We start from the raw sequence: 24286 nt of genomic DNA on the forward strand, positions 1-24286 counted from the left end.
CAGTCCTTTTTGCTCTCCTAGCTGTGTGGATGCTTTTTATTAACAGACAAACACTTTTTTTTCCTTTCATAAACATTTATTTCAAGTAGTATAAGAAAAAATAGATTTTTTTTACATTGTTTTTGTTTATATGACTTTTTATACAGTACTTTCTGTGCATTTAGAAAAAAAGTCAACACGAGTTATTTGATGTAGGCAGCAGAGCGAAGACAAGTCAGAGCTGACAGAAACGCCAAGGATGCTGGGAAAAAGAGCAAGAAACAGCAGAACAGCCAGCTAAACAAACCACGACCGGAAAAGTGCTTTTAGACGCCACGAGGCGGCGAAGGCGACCCTCTGAACAGGAAGTCGAATTAAAAAAAAACCCAAAAAAAACCAAAACCAAAAAAAAAAAAAAACCAAAAAAAAAACAAAAACAAGCACACAGTTTGATTTCAGGTTTTATAAAAGTGCCCCAAATAATAATTAAAGTGGAGACAGGAAGCAGTTTGTTCTGATTTAGAGTCATACAAACACTCCTCTCAGCTGATGTACATTCAGAGAGTTCACACACACACACACACACACACACACACACACACACACACACACACACACACACACACACACACACACACACACACACACACACACACACACACACACACGTAACTGTGAAGACATGCGAGCGCAGAACTTTGGCAACACGTCAGGCTGAAGGTCGAGTGGCAGCTGGAAAATACAGCAGACATCTTGGTGATGATGTCACAGTGCGGACTAGGGTTGGGGGGGAGGGAGGAGCCTAGCCGGGTCACATGGCATGTTTCTGGATGCCTGGGGTGAACTCCTTGGCATTGGGGTTCAAGCTGCTGGTCACCTGAAGGAGAGAAGAAGAAAATCCGTCATTGTTATTTCTGTGAAGAAAATAAAGAAACAGCCACCTCTGCTGGACAGATGAGGGTCAACAGTCAGAGACTAATTTAATAATCAACTAATTGGGAAGAAAAAAACCCTGAGAAACCAATCAGTGTGGAGATGTTATCAGACACGTTCAGGCACTGTGCTGTGTCTCACTCAGCAGCTCTTTCTGTATTATTGATTTCATCCTTTTTTATTGCACTATTTTACACATTGTTGTATCATATTCAGCTTTACATTCAGATTAAACGTGTTTCAGTGTTTCAGATTTTTACTGAATTAAAGGTCCTTTGTCTTTTTCCATTTGGCTATACTAATTATTTGTGTAGTTTTTATTCTATTTTTCAAACTTTATTTTATTTTATTAGTGGTTGTTTTTAATGTTTTGGCTTTGGAGTATATTTGCTGTAATCCTACATTTTTTTTATAATGTGTTGGAATAATGTCAGCTGACAGGACGCCATCTTCTGTATGGAACGCCAGGACTGCCATAATGAATTAATTAAATACACCATTAAATAATTAATTAAATGTGGCAATAATTAATTAAAATTGGAATTAATTAATTAAATAAATAGTTATGACACATGTAATTAATTAATTATTGACACATTTAATTAATTATTTATGTATTTCACATTTTAATTAATTATTGACACATTTAATTAATTAATTATTGACACATTTAATTAATTATTTATGTATTTCACATTTAATTAACTATTGACACGTTTAATTAATTATTTAATGATATATTTATTTATTTCATTTTGGCAGTCCTGGCACCTGGCTCTCATCATGAAATAATTTTATCTGTCAGCCTCACCCATCAAACTCAGGGGGCGGGGTTAACGCTGCCCATGCAGCTTCTCTAACATTTGATTGGTTGCCGTGCAAAGTAAGTCAAAACAGGTCGATCCTAGATAATCGATTGCTTGTGTAGACTTGGGGCAGCCAGTTATCCCAGAATGCAGATCAAATCACAGGCAGCAATGGTGGTGGTGTAGTTTTAAAATACCCCGTTTTTCTGTCACCAGCTACACTTTTAACAGTGTTTTAGCCGCGAATGTCGCGACGTATGTCTGGTCAGGTTGTCAACACAGAACATGTTTGCAAAAGTGCTCAGATGTTTTCAGAGATTTCACTAGCTCTGCTAACAGTTAGCATGCAGAGTGCACCGAGGGGGTTACGTTAACCGGTTTGTTTACATATTCCACTCTCCGTGTTCCACATGTTGCATTCGCAGATTCTCATTTTCACCGAACGATCGTCTCTTTCCGCCTGGTCTTGTGTCTCTGTGCTTCTGTAACATAAAGAACGAGCTGACATTTTTCTCACGAAACCAGCGATCAGCTCAGCAGACCCTCAGTTTACCTGCATGCATCCTCCTCCTCATCTGTCAGCTGTTTAACACCTGCTGCTAATTCAAGAAACACGCCTACGTTACCTGGTGATAGTCACAGTTTAACTGGGCAGCCGGTGCTCGATATAACGCAATGTCAGCGCATTTTTCTGCACAAGATAAGTAAATATAGTGTTTTCCCCGAGCGCAGAGCTGCTGGAGCTTGTTTCCTTACAGAGCACTTTATAGGCGAACAGCTTTATCAGCGGCTGATGTCCAATCACCGGCACACAGTGTTAGATTTGTATTGTTGATTGTCATTTATGCTTAGAAATATTTACTTATATATGCTTAGAGTTTTGTAATTAGTTGTAGATTGGTAGAGGTTTTGATCCTTGATAGTCTGCAAACTTTGTGTGTATTAGACAGCACTTTGGGAGCATGAGAGGTCATACCGTGTCTTATTATTTTATGGTAGGATTAACGTAGTTGCGTCTGTTCTAGTCTAAGTGCTCTTTGTTTAGATGAACTGCAGGACTTCCTCACCGTGTTATCTAGGATGAACCATCTAGGGTGAGGGGGAGGCTACCCTCTTCCTGACCAAGGATGTTTGACCCTTTGATCAGCAGTCCACACACACACACACACACACACACACACACACACACACACACACACACACACACACACACACACACACACACACACACACACACACACACACACACACACACAGGCAAGGTACTCTTTGTTTGTATGTAGACGTCGTATGTTAATGAACCTATGCATATTCATGTAACCTCAATAAAAGGACAGTGTATGGGAGAACGGACGAGACCAACTGGAGTCAAGCGGTTGTCCGGTTCTCTCCCGTGCACGAGTACCATGAAGAAGTTTGCCTACTTGTGTCTTGCTTAGCAGTGTAATTATATTGTCTTCAACGTTCCAGCGGATGGGTTCAAGCTACAAACCTAACACACAGCTTTCAAACCTCAGCTGAGTTTTAGCTCTCAGTGGTTAAACGCTGGACTTCATTCACTCAGGTTCTGTCTGTCGGGTTACGTTTACTTCGCTGTTTTATTTACAACTGAGCAAATCGGTTTGGCTGAGGTTAAAGTTACGTTTCATAACTGCATAGTTTCACAGACGTTTAATGGTTCACTGGCACATGTGTTAGACTGAACTATCATCTAAATATCATCTGTTTTTTAATAGTTATTCAACTGTATTCTAAGCACCAGCTGTCTGTTAGAATGTGATTTTTTTCTCTCTCTGTTGGCAGAGGTATAAAAATGCGCAGGAAAATCTGACGTGCATGGCAAACTTCACCGACGATATTTAGGGAGGAATAAACACACATCAAACATAAATGAACCATTTGCCTGTCTCCATAATTGAGAGCATTTTCTCTTCTTATGTCAACACTCTCTCTCTCTCTCTCTCTCTCTTTTTTTTTTTTTTTTTTTTTTTTGCTTTTTCGGTCATGTTATGTTTACCTGTCAAAGGCTTGTTACAAACTATGAAACACATCGTGCAGACTTCTGGATGTTAGAAGAAAACTAATACTGCTCATGAATGAGACTAAAGGCAGGAAGGTGTCCTTTAAAACTAAACATGTTAATAGGACCTCCCTATTTATATCATAGTTTATGATATAGCACGTGTATTTCAGTAATAGCCTGCTGAGGCCACTATACGTGCTGGCCTCATATCAAATGTGAAGGCAGACTGAGTCTATGTTTGACGTTTGTTTATATCTAATCTTCCTTTTCAAACATTTAAACAGCAGCGAGTCTGCAGCTGAGGGAATACAAACTCAAATTGTCGGAACAGGTTTGCTCGTTTCTTGGATTCATTTGGTGATTTATTAAATGTATAACTGTTATTCTAATCTGCTGCTGAGTCTCTTACACTTTTCTTTATGCAGTGATTATTACGGCTGTTGCAGTGATTATTACGGCTGTTTACATACCCCCACAAGCCGACACTGACCGTGCACTCAGGGAACTGTACAGCGCGATCAGCAGTGAGGAAACCGCACACCCAGAGGCAGCGTTTATCACAGCCGGAGACTTTAATAAGGGAAACCTGAAGAAAGTCTCACCAAAACTCCATCAACACATCCTTTTTAACACACGTGGAAACCGGCTACTCGACCACTGTTACACCTCTTTCCGGGATGCGTACAAAGCCCTCCCCCGCGCCCCATTCGGCCAATCAGATCACTGCTCCATCCTGCTCCTGCCCGCCTACAGGCAGAAGCTGAAACAGGAAGCTCCAACCCGGAGGGCGGTGCACTGTTGGACGGACCAATCGGAGTCTGCGCTGCGGGACTGTTTTGATCACGCGGACTGGGAAATGTTTCACGTGGCCGCCAGAGACATTGATGAGTACACAGACTCAGTCTGTGGATTTATCAGGAAATGCGTGGAAGATGTCGTCCCACCCAGAACAGTTAAATCCTTCCCAAATCAAAAACCCTGGATTAACGGAGATGTTCGCGCGGCACTGGCGGCACGGAACACCGCCTTTGCCTCCGCGAACACATCGGACTACAAACACGCACATTACCAACTCCGGAAGACGATCAAAGCAGCCAAACGTGAGTACAGGGACAGGGTGGAACAACAGTTTGACAACCCTCGGAGTATGTGGCAGGGACTAAACACGATCACAGACTTTAGAGGGAAAACCAGCACACCGCAGACCACGGCCTCTCTGTGTGAGGATCTAAACGTATTCTACGCTAGATTCGACGCAGCGAACACCATGAGACCGGACAGTGTGCGCACCGCGGATGACGTCAGTGCGCACACTGTGTCTGAGGAGGATGTGCGGAAGTGCTTCAGGAAGGTGAACGCGCGCAAAGCTACTGGTCCGGACGGGATTCCCGGCCGCGTCCTCAGGTCATGCGCGGCTCAGCTGGCTGGAGTGTTCACACACATCTTCAACCTTTCCCTCTCTCTGTCTGTAGTCCCAGCCTGCTTCAAAATGGCCACCGTCGTCCCTGTACCCAAATCCTCCACCATCTCCTCATTGAACGACTGGCGACCTGTAGCCCTGACCCCCATCGTAAGCAAATGCTTCGAGAAGCTGGTCAGGGACTTCATCTGCTCTGCACTACCTGACTCACTGGACCCTCTACAGTTCGCATACCGCCACAACAGGTCCACTGATGATGCCATATCCCTGACACTACACACTGCCCTGTCACACCTGGAGAAGAGAGACACGTATGTGAGGATGCTGTTTGTAGATTACAGCTCAGCATTCAATACCATCGTTCCCTCGAAGCTGGACAGGAAACTGCAGGATCTAGGACTGAGCAGCTCCCTCTGCAGCTGGATCCTTAGCTTCCTGTCTGACAGACGCCAGGTGGTCAGACTGGGCAGCATCACCTCATCCCCCATCACACTGAACACTGGTGCTCCACAGGGGTGTGTACTGAGCCCTCTCCTGTACTCACTCTACACCTACGACTGCACAGCCACTAACAACTCCAACATCATTGTGAAGTTTGCGGACGACACTACAGTGGTGGGTCTTATCACCAACGGTGATGAGACAGCTTACAGGGAGGAGGTCAGCGCCCTGACCCACTGGTGTCAAGACAACCATCTCACCCTCAACGTCGCAAAGACAAAGGAGTTGATAGTGGACTTCCGGAGGTGCAGAGAAGTACACACCCCCATCACCATCAACGGCGCTGCTGTGGAGAGAGTGAGCAGCTTCCGGTTCCTTGGAGTACATCTGGCTGAGGATCTTACGTGGTCAGTACACACAAACAAAACAGTGAAGAAGGCGCAGCAGCGCCTCTTCTTTCTCAGGAGACTGAAAAGATTCGGCATGAGCCCCCGCATCCTCAGGACCTTCTATCACTGTGCCATTGAGAGCATCCTCACTGGATGCATCACCACCTGGTATGGCAACAGCACCGCCTACAACTGCAAAGCTCTTCAGCGAGTAGTGCGGTGCTCTGAACGGATAATTGGAGGTGAGCTTCCCTCCCTCCAAGACATCTACAGGAAGCGCTGCCTGAGGAAAGCGGGGAGGATCATCAAGGACTCCAGTCACCCCAGCCATAAACTGTTCAGACTACTTCCATCAGGAAGGAGGTTCTGCAGCATCCGGTCCCGTACCAGCAGACTGAGAGACAGCTTCTTCCATCAGGCCATCAGACTGCTGAACACGTCATAGACACCTCACCTCCACTACTGGAACTTCAACATTATGCACTCCACACTGTATATAAATGCCACTTGTTTTGCACATATTCAACTCTGTATATATATTTTATATATTTTATTATTATTATTATTATTATTATTATTTTTTTTACTATTTAATTTGTAAAAATGTGTACACACACACACACACACACACACACACACACACACACACACACACACACACACACACACACACACACGTAGGAAAATATTTAGTATACACATCCAGAAATGCATACACTATTATATATTGTACATATATTTATTAGTTTCAGGTTGGCCATTCTTGTATTTTGCTCGTTTGTGTTGTTGTGTTTGCACATCTCTGTTGCTTGTGGGGCTCGCACACAAGAATTTCACTCGCATGTGCTGTGCCAGTGTGCCTGCACATGTGATGTGACAATAAAAGTGATTTGATTTGATATATTTTCACGTCTCTGGAATAGTTGGAAGTTAGATAGTCAGCTGGGAAACTTTGTGTTAACTCATGGAGCTGAGAATATCGTGGATATCGTGGCTATGCTGACCTCGCTCCGTGGTGTACAGGGCCGTTTACCCTCATGATTAATATTCACAATAAAAATATTAGCCGAACATCATGAAGTCTGTATGTGTTTCATAGTGTCGAACAACCTTTGTACAGTTAAAGCCAGCAGTTACTACATGACGGAAACACCAACGTTATCTCTTTTATGTGTTTATACACAGGTCACGCTGATACTGAACAAAAACCCAAAGATCAGATGTTAAACAGATTTATTTGCTCTCTCTCTCCTCCTTAAACATGTTTTTAATGTTAGTTAGAATTCAGAATTGGCGACTGAAACACGTAGGACACATAAGAACATCAGGAAATAAAACACCGATAAATATAACCTCAGTAAAAGAACTCAGCGGGGGTTACTACAGCTGTGTACCGGGGTCTGCGCTTTGTCGGTGGGATTGCTTGCGAGGCGAGCGGGTCTATCCCACGCTTTGCCGTGAGACTGGGACGACATCTCCGAAATCATCGAAACACTTTTGCAAAGAGGCTGTATCTTGACAAAACGACCAGACACATGAAGATTAAACCACTACATTCTCGGCTAAAAAAATATTAAAACGGTATTTGGTGACACACAAACAGGGTTTTTCAAAGTTCAGTTCTGTTAGCTTCCACATGCCGGTTGTTGTGTGCTAGAAACAATGGCCACCAGGCCAAAGCAATGGTTTTGACTCGATCAGCGTTAACCCCGCCCCCTGAGTTTGATGGGTGAGGCTGACAGATAAAATTATTTCATGATGAGAGCCAGGCGCCAGGACTGCCAAAATGAAATAAATAAATATATCATTAAATAATTAATTAAATGTGTCAAAAATTAATTAAATGTGTCAATAATTAATTAAAATGTGAAATACATAAATAATTAATTAAATGTGTCAATAATTAATTAATTAAATGTGTCAATAATTAATTAAAATGTGAAATACATAAATAATTAATTAAATGTGTCAATAATTAATTAATTACATGTGTCATAACTATTTATTTAATTAATTAATTCCAATTTTAATTAATTATTGACACATTTAATTAATTATTTAATTAATTCATTATGGCAGTCCTGGCGTTCCATACTTCTGGTGTCCTTTTATTCTTATGGCCAAAACACGAGTTTTCTCTGTAACCAATGGTAAAGGTGATAAACTCACCACCACATCCAGGTCTTTGTCGCCATCGAGGACCAGGAGGCTGATCTGCTCTTGCAGCTGGCTGACGCTTTGAGAAGGGAGATCTCTGGACGGGATGAACCACTCCCACTCCTCCTCCTCATCCAGCATCTCCTGGAAACAGCGCTCGATGAACTCCTCCTCCCACAGCTCCTCCTCCACCTGCCGAAAACACAGGCAGAGAAGCAGCAGTCACACTTTTGTTGGACCAACGAAGAACCAAAACTTTTAACATGTCGTCCAACCTGAGAGCGAACATCACACAGATAACACTTTAAGGAGAGATGCTACAATGTTCTTCGGGTGAATCTGCTCTGCACCCCCTTCTACTAATCCAGTTATCCTTGTTTCCTTCTCTGCCTAAGATGATGCTGGTTAGCAGCTCAATAAGTAAGCCCAGGCTTTCCTAATCTAGCAATGAGCGTGTTCACATGTCAGAGGCGGGGTTTGCAGCACCTGACCAATCACAACGAGATGACTACTCGAAACAGAGCGGCTGATTTTACAAATATAAATCGGAAACATTGAAAAGAGTTTAACACAGAACAGAGTTAAAGTAACACAGCAGCTGCAGTCCTCCTTCCTTTGTGAAACGTAACGCTCTCTAAAACACAGCTCCACAGACTGTTTCCTTTTTCCAAACAAAACATCCTTATGGAAATTTCCAACCGGACGCCTCCCACCTACTCCTCTGTTAACCGACTCCACACGCTGTCAGCTGATTGCATAATCAGGCCACTGCCTGACCTGAATTCCAGCTCAAGGAGCCACTGCTTTGTGGTGCACACAGGCTTCAGCTGCTCAGTGTAATTTTCCTTCAAACTGTAAATTTCCACCTTAAAATCACAGCTACTTTTAAGAATGCACAATTTCCAAATGTTAACCTTCCTTTAACCTGTAAACAAACCCCTAGATTTCCACCTTAAAAACGTGAATCTGTAGGCAATGACCTTTGTTTTCAGTTGAACAACACAGGTGTTGGAAATATTCTATTTAATCATACTTTCACCTTAAAGTGCACATTTTTTGCTGTAAAAATCACAATTTTTGACAAACAGATTTCCACCTTAAAAACCAAAATCAGCTGAGTTTGTACGTAAACATACAAAGTTTCTTTTTATCTTCAACTTATAAGTCCAGATTTTTACCTTAAGATTTGTCATCTGTATATACAAGATGTACAACAGCACAATTTCTGGATTTAGCCTGTAAAGATAATTACAGATATCCACTTTAAAAAGTCACCCATCATGCTTTTGGATACTTTCCCTGCCTTCAAATCAAATCAACCTAATTTCACTTTATCTCTCTTAATCTCAATAAACTACAATTTAAAATTCACATTACCACCTTAAAAATATGTTTCTAGATACTTCTCAAATAAACAAGTCCAAGTTAAGGCTATTTTTTCTTGTAACATAAACCCCAGATTTGCACTTTAAAAGTCTATCTATGGAAACTGATCTTCCAAGCAAAGCAGATTGGAATTATACTGCAACACTATGACTAAAACAACAAAATTCTGACATGTAGTTTCCCTTAAACCTCCAATTCCAACCAGGAAAGTCTGTCTGCAGAAATCTACACCATAACATACTGCTTTATCCGCATATGGGAGCTTCACATTAGAGCAACGTGAGTGTAATCTATAAAAAAAAGAACAGATTTCCTCCTTAGAAGTTGACTGAGTCTGTTTGAAAATACTGATCTTTGCTTACAACTAAAAACAACCGTTTAGGTACAACTTATCTTAATCTGCAGATTTCCACCTTAGAAACAGAGCTCACTGAGCTCATATAAAAATGAACAAATCTGCAACTTCATGTGTTTATTCCCACCTTAAAAATTAATCTTGGAGTGTTTTTCAGATGCCTTGTCTGACTCCCAAAATAAATCACCCTCAAGTCAAACCTTAAAGCAGTCAGAGGAGATGTGCAGATGCTGATCTTTCATTTTAAGTAGACGAATACAGACTTGTAATCTGGTGTAATCTGTCTGGAAAATGACAGATTTCAATCTTAAAGGAGAAAGCTATATTTGTCTGCATACACAAGTTTTAGAGAACAATTTCTGGGTGTAAGGTGAAAAACAGATTTCCACCTTAAAAGTTATCTGAGTCCACCTTACATTGGACATAATGTATCTATAAAACAATAGTTAATAAAAAGATAATTAGTCTGTAATCTCAGGCAATAATTACTCTTTCAACATATTATTCAAACATTAGATTTCCACCTTAATAGTCAACTGAGTCTTTCTGTAGCTACTGATTTGAGGTATAACTTCTCTTTAAATGTGTTCTACCTGAAAAGATCAACCTGCTTTGTTTTGGATGACTTTTCCTCCTCCATAATAAACTTAATTTCAGACTCTTTAACCATTTTTCCGCCCTAAACGCAGATTTTTTCACTTGCAGTCCAGGTCATCCTCGTCCCAGCTCCTCACCTGCCTGTTGAACTCCTCCTCGTTCTCCATCCACATATACTCGGCGAACGGGTCGTCCTCGGCGTTGAACTGGCTGGTGAGGATCAACTCGGTGCCGGTGGTCATGTTCGGGCCCCCGCTGCTGATGCTCGGGTCTTTCATGTCTACAAGGAGAACCAGAGGACACAGTGAGGGAGAGGGACAGGGGTCAGCGGGAACAAACACGTAGCTTCGGCCGTTATAATGCTCGCTGTCATGGCCGCTGTCTGACGGACAACAATAGCAAGCAGCTAGCGAATAATTTTTGGCGAGAACACAACAGAAACAGAAAAATATCACCGCGAAAACACCACCGCGAGCACCCAGCCGCGTTAGAGGAGCACGGGGGGACGGGCATCTGTGTTCTTATGAAGCACAATACCTTCGGGGGTGATTTATTCGACGACAGAGAAGACAAACAGTCAACTCGCAGGAACTCGGTTGTTGCTGTAATGGCCGCGCTGCTTCTGTTTGTTTACATCTCCACCGTAACCGTCACCGTGCGCTCGCTCCTCATTGGTCGTTGACGTGTTGCCTTCACGGGCCTCGTGGTTTAACATCGGAAAATAGGAATCTGACAAGAGGACCACATAAGGTAAACGTTATTTATACCAGAGGTTAAGAATCTCCTCTGGGTCTCTGTTTCATTTTTTTATTCATTCACTAAATATCACAGTTGGGTACAGAACCTTATGTCTGGATACACATTATAATTGACGCTACACTTTAGCTTGTTATTTTTTTTTATATTTAGTCATCAATGTAAGTAGATCACTGGACATCATGAATAAATATCAGCTTAGGTATTTCTCTAAATTGATGTAGCTACAGTTTCCATTCGAGAGAACAGTCATGGGTCTCTGTTGATTATTATGTTTACAGATGACATTGTGAACTGCAGTGAGAGCAGAGAGCAGGTGGAGGAGAGGTAGTCTCTGGAGAGAAGAGAAGTAAAAGTCAGTAGAAGCAAGACAGAATACATGCATGTAAATGAGAAGGAAACAGGTGAAAAGGTGTACATGAAAAGAGCTCAGGTTGAAGGTTGATGAGTTTAATTAATTGGAGTCAACAATCTAAAGCAATAAACATTGCACAAGGGGAAGAAGAGCATGCACACTGGGTGAAGTGGAGTGGTTGGAGACGAGTGTTGCGGTGACCCATAAGGGGAGCAGCCAAAGTATAAAGGTTCAGTAGGTGTAGGTGTTGTGATTCTTTTATGTAGAACGGTTTCAGTGTTGTCTGGATTAAAAAGCAAACAGTGAGATAACTATTTTGTGTGGGTTTACAAGTAGAGTAAAATGTTTGTAGATCTTTTACACAACTATAATCTGCCTAGGATAAGAAAGTCCATGTTTGAGCAGTCCTTGTGTAGTTGTTTTTTTATCTGGAAATCCACTCACACCCAGCATATTTGTTTGTTTTGTAAATTGATCTAATTCTTTCAATTTGAGAAGGGCTTTCATCACGTTAGGTGCTGGCACCTTTTCTGACCGTGAATGCAGCACTGTAGTCCAAACTGTAGTCCAAACTCTGAAAGCCCGCCTTCCTCCGAAAGTTTATAAAATCCACTGATTTAACAAGCCTAAACCCATTTTTTAAACCAAATACATATCCTCTATAGTGATAAGAGAACCTGAGAGAAATTATTAATATAGAGGAGCTAAGTGTGTGTTGTGTTAATAGCTATTTTCATAGAAAACGTTTAAGCAGCGAACAGAAACAAAAACACCGCCTGATGCAGGAGGAGAGGAAACATCGCGATACTTCACATGCTCTAGTTTGGTCACCCGTCTCGTGCTATTTACTAATCAGCTGCGATCGGGTGTTGGAGAAAGGGTAAGAGTGTCCGTAATTACAGATAAATCATATTATACACGTAAATGCACAGTTAACAGCTTCATCCACAGTTTGCACGTTAAATATCAGATAACTTAAGGCTGTTAGCTATGCCAGTGTTGGCAGGTAGGAGGACATGTATGTTAGCAAAGTTAGCTGCGCAGCTTATCTGAGTCGTTTTTGGTTTCATTTTTCTCATTAATGGCAGCGTACTTAATCTTTTAGTTAACATGTCAGGTTAAACAACGTAGACATCATAGCGCTGTTAGCTCGACCCGTAAAGCGTGTTTGGTACACCTTTCCTTCTCCTCTCACTGTACCTGCAAAGATGTTACTCCTGGTCTGTGTCAGGCTGTGATTCACTCAGAGGCTCGTTGTAATCTCGCCTCTTGTCGATGTTTTCGTGGACTCAGAGTTTCTCTTCCTCAGTGAGGCGGTCTCCATCACTCTGTTTGCATCAGGTCATGTTCCTCCTGCTGGGCTGAGGTGAATCTTTCTCTCTCTCCTCCTTTAACCGCCTCCTATGTTCCCTTTGCAGTAAAGATCAGAGTCGTGCTCCTCCGTCTGTTGCTCAGGGCCTCCACTGGCTCCTGTTTTCTTAGGAGAGGCTTTGTTTGAAGCTTTTTCTACCTCATTGTGTCTCAGCAGAAATAAGACTTGCCACCACAGAAGAAAAGGAGCTCCTGCTCTCTTTGACCACATTAAGTTCCTGTCATCTTTGAAGACCTTTCCAGCGCCTGTTTCCTTCTTTATCTTGGCTCTCTGTGCTGAATCCAGAGAGCGGGACAGACTTTTTGATATCATGTCTCAGAAGACGCAGGCTGACGGCGCTCAGAAACACTTCGCTGTGGGTCGGGGGCTCCTGGCCGCTGCAGAAACCTTGAACTTCAACATGAACGAGCAGCGTCCCAACAGACCAATGGGTGTGGGCGTGGGCATGGGCATGGAGGGCCAGGACGGCAGCGGGCAGATGCCCCGACGTGGCAGCGGCGGTGGCGGCAGCACCAGCAATCTTGGCAGCACCATGAAGCTGTTTGCCAGTTTGGGGCTGTCGCCCTCTGACCTGGACGCTCTGGCTGAAATCCCTGAGGAGGAGATCAGTGTGGAGACGCTGCCACACATCCTCAGACAGCTGAAGAGTCGCAAGGGGGAAGCAGGAGAGCAGCGGGCGGCCATGTCCTCTGATGCTGCGTATCGAGGAGGAAGCTGGGAAGAGGGACACGTGGGGAGGATGGGCGGTTCTTCTCTGGGACAAGGTTCAGCCAAGTCCTCCACAGACTTTGGGTACAGCTCCCTGCAGGACGTCTCCTCCGGCCGGGGCTACGGCTTAAATTACAGCGGTGGAGGTGGAGGTGGGAGCAGAGAGAGGCCATACTCTGAGCTTTCCCACCGCAGTGGGCTCGGCATGGGCCCGTCTGAGCCCGTCTTTATGCAGAGGAGGATGGGCTCCCCGTCAAACGGAAAAGTCCAAGACTTCTTGGGAGTCATGCCCCCCATGTTCCCCCACGTGTGCTCTCTTTGTGACTTTGACGTTCATTCCACCATGGTGAGTACGTCCAACCTGCTTCCTCTTTTCTTCTCGGACTAACTGTAATTGTTTGAGCTCCAGTCTTCCTTCAGTCAGTGACAGGCGCTGATTCAGGTCCGGTTTACTTCATATAATTTCCTTGTTGTATCTCCTCACAGCATGTTCCCTGTCTCCATTTTCTCAGCTGAAGCTCTCCAGCATTGACCAGTTAGATTTGGATCTTTCCAGCGGTCATCCAATTAAACCAAAAATCTCTTTTTATAATTAGTATCTGTTCACATGAGCTGGTAAAGCTGTTCATGTTACACATTCAGTCTGATATACTTGATCTTTTCACTTTTCACACTCACACATTCATGGACTTATCGAATTGGCAGCTTTTAAACATGTGAGACTTTTGGCAGCAGGGGTCTTGTGTTTGTTTTTCTTTAGTTTGTGGTGTCAGGAGTGAGAAAGAAGGATTTAATCGATTATCACTCGAATTTGGAAATTTAAATTCTCTCTGAGAAGAAATGTACACTTTTTGGCTTTAAAGCAAAAATTTTTAACATGGTTCTTTTCAATGCTGACAAAAACATAATTTACCAAAAATCAACAGGAAGTTCGTAATCTACTGACCAAAGTCACACAGTGAGCAGGTTTGAAGATATGCGGGTGAGCTCTTCTTGCCTGTATGACTGTCACTGATGGCTTAAGAAAGCATCAAATACTGTCTGTTATAGTGATTATTGCACACAAAATATAATGAATTATTCGTTTTTGTAGGTCTTAAAAAGATCTTAATCATGAATTTTTGGTTTTAAAATGGAAACCTGATGAAGTGCATTTAAATTCTTAGTAAATCTGGTCCTAAGTGATTGTCTGGGTGACGCTATGAAGGTTAATAACTGTGTGAACTGTTCCTTTAATATACAGGTTGTATTTTAGGAGAAACGGCCTGTTGAGTGTCAGTAATGCTCTGTTTGTGTTTGTAGGAGTGGAACCAACACGTTAATGGACTCCGCCATGCTGAAAACAGACGGCACCTTCTGGACATGTGAGTTGCTCTTAATACACAACAGTGAGCCAAAACAGATTAAGTTATAAATCTGTTAACAGCATGTTCACATCAGAAGAAATTAGGTTGGTTTTTAGAGTTTCAGTACCCAAACCAACGCAAACGTGCTCCTGTGCAGCCCTCCAAAATCCCAGCGCTGGACGGGGATGACTCTGGCGTTAGTCAGATTAGTTTATGACGTACCTGGTAAGAAGTAAACCGACCTTTGTAGTACAGAAAATTTAAGGTTAACCCTGAAGTTACACGAATGAGATGAAATCCTGTTCCGTAGTACCGATCTCTCTTTGACCTCAGCAGGAGGTTGTAATCATTCAGCTCATCGTTGTTGACTAAATGTTCCTTTGAGGTCTGTTCCTCTTTATCAGATGTGTAACACTGAATGTTGTTTTTCAGGTATCCAGAGTGGGACCCTGGTATGGGCCCAGGCAGAGGGTAAGAGATGCTAACATTAAGCTCCTCATTTAGTGTTTGAGATGTTAGATTTAGAGTCCTAAAGGACCTCGACCTAACCTCGGAAAAGTGTTATTACTGACAGCTGTGCCCAAACAGATTGTCCTGCACTGATTTGTCTTTCTGTTGTTTGCATTGTATGTCATGTATGGGCCACAGCAGCAGAGAGAGCAGCAAGCATACTGTACACCTGACAGGCAACTTCCTGTTTGGTCAGATGGGCTTCATTAGATTAGATAAAGATTCAGAAACTCTCCTGCCTCCAGAGGGTTCACACACTGTCTCTGTGGCCTGGTGTTAACAAAGCTTTGTGTTGTGTGTTAATAATCCAGGTGTCTGATAACTGACGATCTCATGTTTTTAATTCCAGTGGTCGTCCTTGGGAGACCCCCAACCTGTCTGCAGGACTGCTGGGACCAGCCCCCATGTCTTCAGGACCAATGGCAGGGATGTCCTCGAGCTGGGGTGGAGGTGAGGGACCCACAGATGTCTTATTTTATCACTATTAATACTATTAGTATTATTTTAAGTCATTTGTCACTTTCTCTCTGTGCGGGGAGTCACTATTTTATTCATAAAGATGGTTTCAGACAGCTGACGTCAAGTCTTTAACTTCCAACTGATCAAGTCTGGTTCTCCTGTGAGCTCAGTGTTACATTTATGTGCCACGCTTGCTGACTTTGGGATAAAAATGGTTAAAAAGCTCAGGTACAGTAAATACAGAGAGCCATTAGAAAGAGTGGGTGAGGGTTAAGAGACCCAGCTGTTTAGTGCCCTCAGAAAGCTGCAGACACCTTTTGAAATCTGTCTTTGGTCATGTGCGAACATCGGTGTGTTTGTGTGTCAGGAGTAGGTGGAGGACGTGGTTCCGGTTCATTGGGACAGAATAAGGTGAGTCTGACCTCCTCTGTCTCTCTGCTGTGTCTTCCTGTGGATCAGCTCATTTCTGCAGAGCTCAGCTCGTTTCAGTAAAGACTATGTGTCGTGTCCTCAGCTGAGGAGCAGGGTGGTGGTGGTGAAATATGAAAAGAAGCCTCTCAGCGACAAGACCCTGTTCGCCCTCGTTGAGCGCTTCGGCTGCCTGAGGGAGCACCTCATCCTCAAGAACAAGGTAGGAAAACTCACCTCGCTGTTTCCACCTCAGTTACTTCTAACTTAGATGTAGACATTAGTTAAACTTTCTTCTTCATAAATGTAACTGAACAATACAATCAGCTGCCTCACACTCTTTCATCCTGCACATGAACTTCATCTCCTCAATCTGAAACTGCAGCTGGTAGTACTCATTCTCCTTCGCAGCCTCGCTGAGCTGAACCCACTCACAGAGGATCTCCACACCAGGAGGAGGACTGCTGGCACCAGCTGCAGTCCAAGATGGTAGAAATGGAGTCAGACTGAGCTTGTGATAAGAGACTATAGATAGCTGGGGATTAAAGAAGTCTAAATATAATCCAGTAATAACAACATTAAATACGTGGTTGTGAAACTTAAAGCAAACCTCTCTGAGGAAAACTGAATTTCAGCATTGAAGTCTAATCTTTGTGACCATCAGGCTTTTCTGGAGATGAGCACACATGAAGAAGCTCTGGACGTGGTAAACTACTACCAGCAGCATCCACCGTTGTCGTACGGCAAACCCGTCACCCTGTACCTGTCCCAGACCCTCATGTTCATTGAGGTAACATCCCCTCGCTTGCTAAATAAAACTCACCGCTTCCCCACAGACTCAGATCCTCAGAAGTTTCTGTTTCTAACCTGCAGAAGGACGAGCGACCAATGGATCGACTGATGGACCGACTGACAAAGCGGCCGGTAGACCGACCAGGGGACCAACCGATGACCCGGCAGGTGGAGCGGCCGATAGACAAACCTGAGAAAGAGGTCAAAAGTCAAGGCAGCAAGGTGGTCTTCTTCTACCATCTGCCCCGAGAGGACGAGAAGAAACAGGAGCTGCTGACCCTCGCCGAACGCTTCGGTGTGGTTGAGAAACACCTCTTCTTAACCGACCGGGTAAATAAACCAGAGCAGGAAACTCCAAAAGTTGATTTTGTTCATCTGGACGTAGCGTTTTGAGGGAGAAACATTTCGTCACTCATCCAAGTGACTTCTTCAGTCTCAGCTGACTGCAGGTTTCCCCAGCCTTATAAACAGCCTTATACATCAGGGGAACCAAACAACCTCTGGCGAAGTGGATGGCACATCACAGAAGAGCTACCTCGTCAGGTCAGGACTCTGCAGTCTATTTACACCTACAGGCCATTGGACACTCTTTCAATGATGAGGATGTGCACATCCTGGACAGGGAGGAACGCTGGTTTGAGTGCGGAGTCAAGGAGGCCATTTACGTGAAAAGGGAAAAACCATCTCTGAATCGAGGAGGGGGCCTAAGGGTACATCTTTCACCATCTTACAATGCTGTGATTGCAGCCATTCCCCAACTCTCTGTGAATGGTACTCATGGCCATTGATCAGTGGTCTTTGATCAGTGAGCTTTGGTCAGTGGTTGTAGATCAATGGTCATGAGAATTTGCATAATTAAGATTAAGGAACTGACCTCCCAGCCCATTGTTCCTTAAGTGGCCTGGTTTCAGTCATTATGCAAATGTACTGTTTATAAGACTGGGGAAACCTGCAGTCAGCTGAGACTGAAGAAGTCACTTGGATGAGTGACGAAACGTTTCTCCCACAAAACGCTACGTCCAGATGAACAGAATCAACTTTTGGAGATTTACTTACCTGGATGATTGACCATCATCAAGACAGAGCAAGAAACACTGCTACTCTTTGAGTGCTCATGTGATGCCAGCATTACTACAGAAAGTGTGGAGATCAGATTTGGCTGAGTATAGTCTGTGATAAGGTGAATAAGTTTGAATGATGGCTGCTTTTGTGTTCGTCTGTGTGTCCAGGCGTTTATTCAGCTGGCAACTGTGGAGGACGCAGAGATGCTGGTGAATCATTACACCGAGAACCCCCTCGTCTTCAATGGGAGAATAGTTCGTCTCAACATCTGCACCAAATACAAAACCCTCAAGTGAGTGCCCGGCTTCAGACACTGCTACCATGACATGGTGTAGGAACTGTAAACACATACATGAATGAAATGCAGTGAAAGGGACAGATACACCCTTTGACTGGAGGTTGTGGGAAATAAATGACATAAAAGACAGTTACCTGACCAGAACTCTCCTTTCTGCCGATGTGCAGAACCATAACTATGTATCTAATCCATGAGATATTTTAATATAAGAAAAATGGACGGGTATGGGGAGCATCTGTATCAGTAGTTAAAGCTGCAAAACTTATGAAAAGACACTTAAAGATCTTCCTCCAGATGTTCCAAAGCCATCCAGTGGGCCAGATTGGAGTGTTTGCCAGGCTGATTCTGGCCCCCAGGCCATATGTTTGACACCCCTGCTCTAAATTGTGGTGATACGAGCTGTGAAAATGTACCCAGAATGCATTTTTTCAAGTTCTGTCAAGTCAATTATAAGAAAACATGCAGGGTACCAATGGTTGTTCCTGTTCCTCTGTGTCACAGACTTTAAACTGGTGCAGCACAGCTGATCCATGATATTTCAGCTTTCGTAGATCATAGCAGACGTCATGTTGAAAACAGCAGAGTGTCAGCAGAAGTAGCTCCAGATTAGCCAGTGAGCAAACCCGACTCTTTATTAAAAGTTAGAAATTGAACATCATCTCTGACCTCGTTATGAGAGGTGGTGTTAGCTGGCTAACTGCTAACACAGTGTATATATGTCAGGATACACATGGAAGCTTAAACTCATACACACTCGTTCATACAGTGTGAAGCACAAACAGGGCGGAGGAGACAGTTCGAGCCAGAAGAATGGCAGAGCCGAGTCCTCCAACTCCAAAACCTCCTCATCCAGCTCCAGGAGCAGACAGGAAAATAAGGAAGAGAAGGACAAAGTGAAGATGGTAACAGAGGAGGAGGACGAGGAAGTGTCAGGAGTGATGGAAGGAAGGGAGGACGGAGAAGAGCAGCAGGCACCTGATGGCGAGGAGGAGGAGGAGCAGGCACCTGATGGCGAGGAGGAGGAGGAGCAGGTACCTGATGGCGAGGAGGAGCAGGAGCAGGCACCTGATGGCGAGGAGGAGCAGGAGCAGGCACCTGATGGCGAGGAGGAGCAGGAGCAGGCACCTGATGGCGAGGAGGAGCAGGAGCAGGCACCTGATGGCGAGGAGGAGGAGGATCAGGTACCTGATGGCGAGGAGAAGGAGGATCAGGTACCTGATGGCGAGGAGAAGCAGGAGCAGGTACCTGATGGCAAGGAGAAGCAGGAGCAGGTACCTGATGGCAAGGAGAAGCAGGAGCAGGTACCTGATGGCAAGGAGAAGGAGGACGAGCCTAAGGGAGAAGAGTCTGTGAAGGAGATGGTAGAGGAGTCTGAGGATGCTCGACAGGAGGAGGAGAAGGTGAGAAAACAAAAAAGTTGAAACAAATATTAAAGCCAAAAGTGATTCCTGGAATTAAACCGAACTGCACACAGGTTACCGATGATGTCACTAATGACACACCTGGAGACACGGGTGAGGTAAAGCAGGAGGCCGAGTCAGAGCCACAAGCAGAAACCTTGGCCGAGGAGCACAAGGGCAAAGGGGAGATGAACATGGAGGCGGCAGAGAGCTCGGAGGCTCCAGAGGCAGCAGAGGGAGATCTACCCGAAGAAGAGGTGATGCACCTGCTCTGTCCTTCAGTCTGTAATCCAGGAGTGGCACAGGTGTGTTAATGATGTCTCTTCCAGCAGGACTTCCCAGAGAACATGGAGGACTTTGTGACGCTGGACGAGCTGGAGGAAGACAACGACGAAGCCCATGGAGAGTCGGACAATATCGGTACCTGATCAGATCAATATTTAGAGATCAAAGTTAACACTTGTACCTGTAATGTGCTGCAGCACCAGCTTTTCCTTAAAAAAGTCATTTTCCTTCATGGATGTGAGGACGATGTCTTCAATCAACAAAAAGGTGTTTGAAATTAACGCACATCTTCCTCTCTGTTTGTGTCTCCTCTTCTCTGCAGACAACACGAGGCGAGGGGTACGTACCCGAGCGCCGTCGCTCTGATACCTTTAATATTTGACTTCATGTTTCTGTGGATCACTGCATCTCAAGAATCTCAGTTTTTCACTTTATTAATACATTTGAAATATTTTGACCTTTTCTGTGGTCTATTGTTTTACAACTGAAGGGTGGAGAGCTCATTGGTGAATTAATGACTCCCTCAAGTTGAATAGTTCAAATAGTTTGTGAGTGAGGGGAGATTGACAAAGTTCAACTGCAATTGAACTTTTGATTCACAATAACTTTAGTTTTATATGAAATTGCACTACTTTCGACATTTTATGAGATTTCCAACATAATCTGTGTTCAGAAACCTGTTTTCATTCACTCTGTTTCACTGGAATTCCTCAATTCTTGCTCCTCCCATCAGGGTATGAGGGTGGTGAACATCGTCGGCTTCAGGCGAGGGTACCAGTACCTCAACGAGCTGCTGAAACTCGCCCAGCCTTTCGGGAAGGTGGTCAAACACCTGGTGCTGGACCTGAGACCCGAGGTACTCTGTTCAGTGTTAAGTGAAAGTTTAATCCTGGACATTTGTATCACACCAGTAAAGCAACTTTTTCAAACATCAGTTGAAAAATGTTCCAAATGCAAATTTGGAGAAGTGGTAAATATAGAAGTGGTAAACGAACCTGCATCCAATTGAAGTAGTTGGATATTTCCTGAAAAGTATTTTTGAATATCGCATTGTCTCCTCTCCCTCGTCAGGCGTTCCTTCAGTTTGCCACAGAAGAAGAAGCACGGGCGATGGCCAACTTCTACAACGGGAACATCACGGCGTCAGTGTGCGGGCGGACGGTGAGGATCAGTCACTCCATGAGCTACCCCACCATCCAGGTGATTTATTTAAATTTTTTTAACCTCCATGTTATGTTTTCATCTGATTTATTAATTTCTACAAAATTTGAAACCTGAGAATAAGGTTTGTGTCTAAAATGTTCTAAATACATACACCTTAGCCAGACTGCAGTGGTCATTGGTTAAAGCTAAAATATAAAAAATAAATAAGTAAAATTATCTTTGAGCAGTCATTTAAAACAAACCCCAGATTCAGCTGTTCCAATGTTTACGAGCTACAACCTCGAAGTGTGATCGGCTCTGGATTTACAATAAGATCATGGATCAATTAAAAGATTCTGATCAGATGATCAAACTGCTGTTTTAAGGTTTCAGCAGGTCTGCTACATAAGCAGATGCCTGGCTGTGTTGGGCTTTATGTTTATAGTAAAACTAAAATGAATTGTGACTTACACTGGAAATCGGTGACAGGAAGCAGGATCAGAGAAGATGTGGATGTTATTAGTGTTCCAGATTATTGTGGGCCAGTAAAAATGTGATATTTGTGACATTTGTCAGATAAAAGAAACACGACCGTATGAGGACAGTCGGTGTTTGTTTTCTTCTTTGTGGGCTCATTTTCTCTGTGTTTGCTGTTCAGTCCGGTTCCAGCAAGGTGGTGTACATCGGGCAGATCCCCAACAGCAAATACACGGACGAGGAGGTCCTGAAGCTCGCCGAACCATATGGGATGGTCAAGAAGTACTTCCTGAACAGGATCCGGAGAGAGGTACGGAACTGGGACAAATGCACGTCCGACCTGAATCCACATAACTCCTGCTGCTTTAAAGCCGTCTGATGCTTGTCCTCAGTGTTTCCTCGAGATGTGTAATGCCGAGGACGCAGAGAAGATGGCTGCCGATTATAAAGCGAAGCCACTGAGATTCAGCGGGAAGCGCCTGACCCTCTACGTGAGCAGGAAGTACAAGCAGCTCAAACACGGGTGAGTTTCTTCTTTTACTTCTTGTGTGCTCGCTGCACGAGTCTGATTTATTAGTTTCTCTTCACAGCAGCAGTCGTCTTCAGGCCTTTTATCTAAATGTAAACCTGGAGATGACACCTGTCTTTTACAGCTTGTGGATGTACTTTGCTTTAAGCTGAAGCCTCTGAACCCCTCAATCACGTCTGTCCATTAAGCCATAGAGTGCCGAACACCAAGAAGAGAGCGAGCGAGAGCCCGCCACTAAAATCCTCCCATGACAGCGAGGAGCCTCCAGGGAAGAAGCCCAAAGAGGAGGTCAAACAAGAGGAAGAGGAGAAAAAGGAGGAGGAAGTGCAGAGCTGTGAAGTCAGTGGTGAAGAGACGGTGATGGATGAAAATTTGGGTGCTGAGAAGCTGAAGGACAGCGAGGACGTGAGTCGTTTGTACAGCTCGTTATTGAAACGTTCAATCAAAGACGACTTCGGTGACATCGAATTCATTTAAACATCTTTCCATCAACTGACCAGAGATTTGAGCTAATTGCTAACATGCTAACAATGGGGAAACTTTGTTTTTAAATTTTGATTTGAAATAAAACAGGTAAACAAGACGAATCTTTTGTTTTTCTCTTTTATTTTCGCAGATGGAGACATCGACTAATCAGAATGAGCAGACAGAGGCTGTTCCTGTCGCTGCGAACAAATCCAGCACAGCGTCTCTGCCCCTGCCGCTGTACGATCCCTCCACACCCATCGGTGAGAAAGCTTCGCCAGGTCATCGTCAGGTTCACGTAAAAAAAAACTCGCCGTCATCATCGTCATTGTTACTATTTCAGGTATCGAACACGTGAAGGCGGGGTTTTACTGCCGCATCTGTTTCCTGTTTTACTCCAACGAAGACACGGCGAAGAAGATGCACTGCAGCAGCCAAGCTCACTACAACAAGCTGCAGGTGCCCACATAATGATACACCTTAGACCTAGCCACATTATAACATACCTGAAGTACATATGCGACACTGCCCCGCCCACATTACAGCATATGTTTGTTTTCAGAAACACCTGGAGAAGGAGCAGAGCAAAGCAGAGAAGAAGGTGCTGCCGACCTGAGAACACCTGAAGCTGAGGAAGAGACGTGAATGTCAGATTTTTTTTTTTAAGGTTTTAATTTTGTTTCTTTAGCCATGTGTGAAACACACATCTGAGTGACTTCCTGCTGCTGCTCTGTGGGCTTAAAGCCTCAAAGACTCTGTTATTGATTAGTTATGTTATTGATTAGACAAAACAAAATGTTGACCAAACAGTATAAAAACATTTTGCCTGTGCAGGTTTTTCCTTTGATTTTTGAAACATCTGGTTTTTCAAACTAACATCTGAACAATAAATTATTTTTTTAAGACTCATAGATGTGAATATTTGTTTAACGTCTGAAACGGACTTGATTTTGTTCTTGGTTTCTCAATAAAATGTGTTAGAATTTTGTTAAAATAGACATTTTTATCTTGTATTTTTATTTATTTAGGGTTAGCTTTTTTGTAGTTTTTTGTTCCAAAAATAATAAAAAGATTTTTTTTTTTTTCAAAGACATCAGTTTTTCTTTGATAATTTTCAGTTTCAGTACCACATAAAGGGCAAAAAATTTTTACTTCTGCATGAGGCAGCATGTGGTTGGCTGGGCTTCCACTGTAATTTACCCGGTTGATCAGGTGATCCATCTACCTGGATTATTTTCTGCCAGGTAATCAACCTCATTCTCTCAACAGTTTTCCTCACTACCTTCCTCTAGTTTGACTGATGCTGCTGTTCAGAAAAACAAGATGTTTAAGCAGAAATAAGTAAACCTGTGAAGCTAAAATAAATGTGAACGAAGGAGATTTATTTCCTTTCTCCTCTTATTTTTTATTATCCTAAAATTACAAAAAGATGACA

At 43.5% G+C, this 24286-nt stretch overlaps 2 protein-coding genes across 9 annotated transcripts; one reads left to right on the plus strand and one right to left on the minus strand.

Annotated features, from left to right (window-relative positions):
* Positions 1 to 54: 54 nt before the first annotated feature.
* Positions 55 to 11159, minus strand: LOC146677000 (polyadenylate-binding protein-interacting protein 2-like). Its single transcript, XM_085417465.1, has 4 exons — positions 11024 to 11159; positions 10624 to 10766; positions 8161 to 8340; positions 55 to 856 (listed from the first exon to the last, which is right to left on the minus strand). The coding sequence occupies exons 2-4, from the start codon at positions 10762 to 10764 to the stop codon at positions 791 to 793; spliced, it is 387 nt and encodes a 128-aa protein (XP_085273591.1). The 5' UTR covers positions 10765 to 10766; positions 11024 to 11159; the 3' UTR covers positions 55 to 790.
* Positions 11099 to 24171, plus strand: LOC146677001 (uncharacterized). Of its 8 annotated transcripts, none has more exons than XM_085417443.1 (22): positions 11099 to 11236; positions 13126 to 14023; positions 14980 to 15041; positions 15456 to 15494; positions 15883 to 15983; positions 16360 to 16403; positions 16507 to 16623; positions 17065 to 17190; positions 17274 to 17522; positions 18422 to 18546; positions 19319 to 19952; positions 20027 to 20209; positions 20282 to 20372; positions 20560 to 20576; positions 20971 to 21093; positions 21309 to 21437; positions 22039 to 22167; positions 22250 to 22380; positions 22575 to 22791; positions 23003 to 23114; positions 23195 to 23310; positions 23414 to 24041. In XM_085417443.1, exons 2-22 carry the CDS (start codon positions 13280 to 13282, stop codon positions 23465 to 23467), a joined length of 3543 nt encoding a protein of 1180 aa, XP_085273569.1. In that variant the 5' UTR covers positions 11099 to 11236; positions 13126 to 13279; the 3' UTR covers positions 23468 to 24041. The 8 variants fall into 8 exon arrangements, with proteins under 8 accessions (XP_085273569.1, XP_085273579.1, XP_085273542.1 ...); XM_085417416.1 differs by lacking the exon at positions 11099 to 11236 and adding an exon at positions 12137 to 12477 and having other exon boundaries at positions 13123 to 14023; positions 16366 to 16403; positions 23414 to 24171; XM_085417397.1 differs by lacking the exon at positions 11099 to 11236 and adding an exon at positions 12139 to 12477 and having other exon boundaries at positions 13123 to 14023; positions 23414 to 24166.
* The last annotated feature ends 115 nt before the right edge of the window (positions 24172 to 24286 follow it).

Source organism: Rhamphochromis longiceps, linkage group LG2 (assembly GCF_057381845.1).
Source record: "Rhamphochromis longiceps isolate RC_006_pf linkage group LG2, R_longiceps_female_GT1.1, whole genome shotgun sequence".
NCBI classification, from domain to species: Eukaryota; Metazoa; Chordata; class Actinopteri; order Cichliformes; family Cichlidae; genus Rhamphochromis; species Rhamphochromis longiceps.

Bases quoted from the DNA above. Each gene is read 5' to 3' on its own strand.
- LOC146677000 (XM_085417465.1), bottom strand. From the start codon at position 10,764: ATGAAAGACCCGAGCATCAGCAGCGGGGGCCCGAACATGACCACCGGC. The intron at 8,341-10,623 runs GTGAGGAGCTGG...TGTTTTCGGCAG, and splicing joins AGGAGGAGTTCAACAGGCAG to GTGGAGGAGGAGCTGTGGGA. The intron at 857-8,160 runs GTGAGTTTATCA...TCTCTCCTTCAG, and splicing joins ACAAAGACCTGGATGTGGTG to GTGACCAGCAGCTTGAACCC.
- LOC146677001 (XM_085417397.1), top strand. From the start codon at position 12,377: ATGCAGGAGGAGAGGAAACATCGCGATACTTCACATGCTCTAGTTTGG. The intron at 15,495-15,882 runs GTAAGAGATGCT...TTTTAATTCCAG, and splicing joins GGTATGGGCCCAGGCAGAGG to TGGTCGTCCTTGGGAGACCC. The intron at 20,210-20,281 runs GTGATGCACCTG...TGTCTCTTCCAG, and splicing joins GAGATCTACCCGAAGAAGAG to CAGGACTTCCCAGAGAACAT.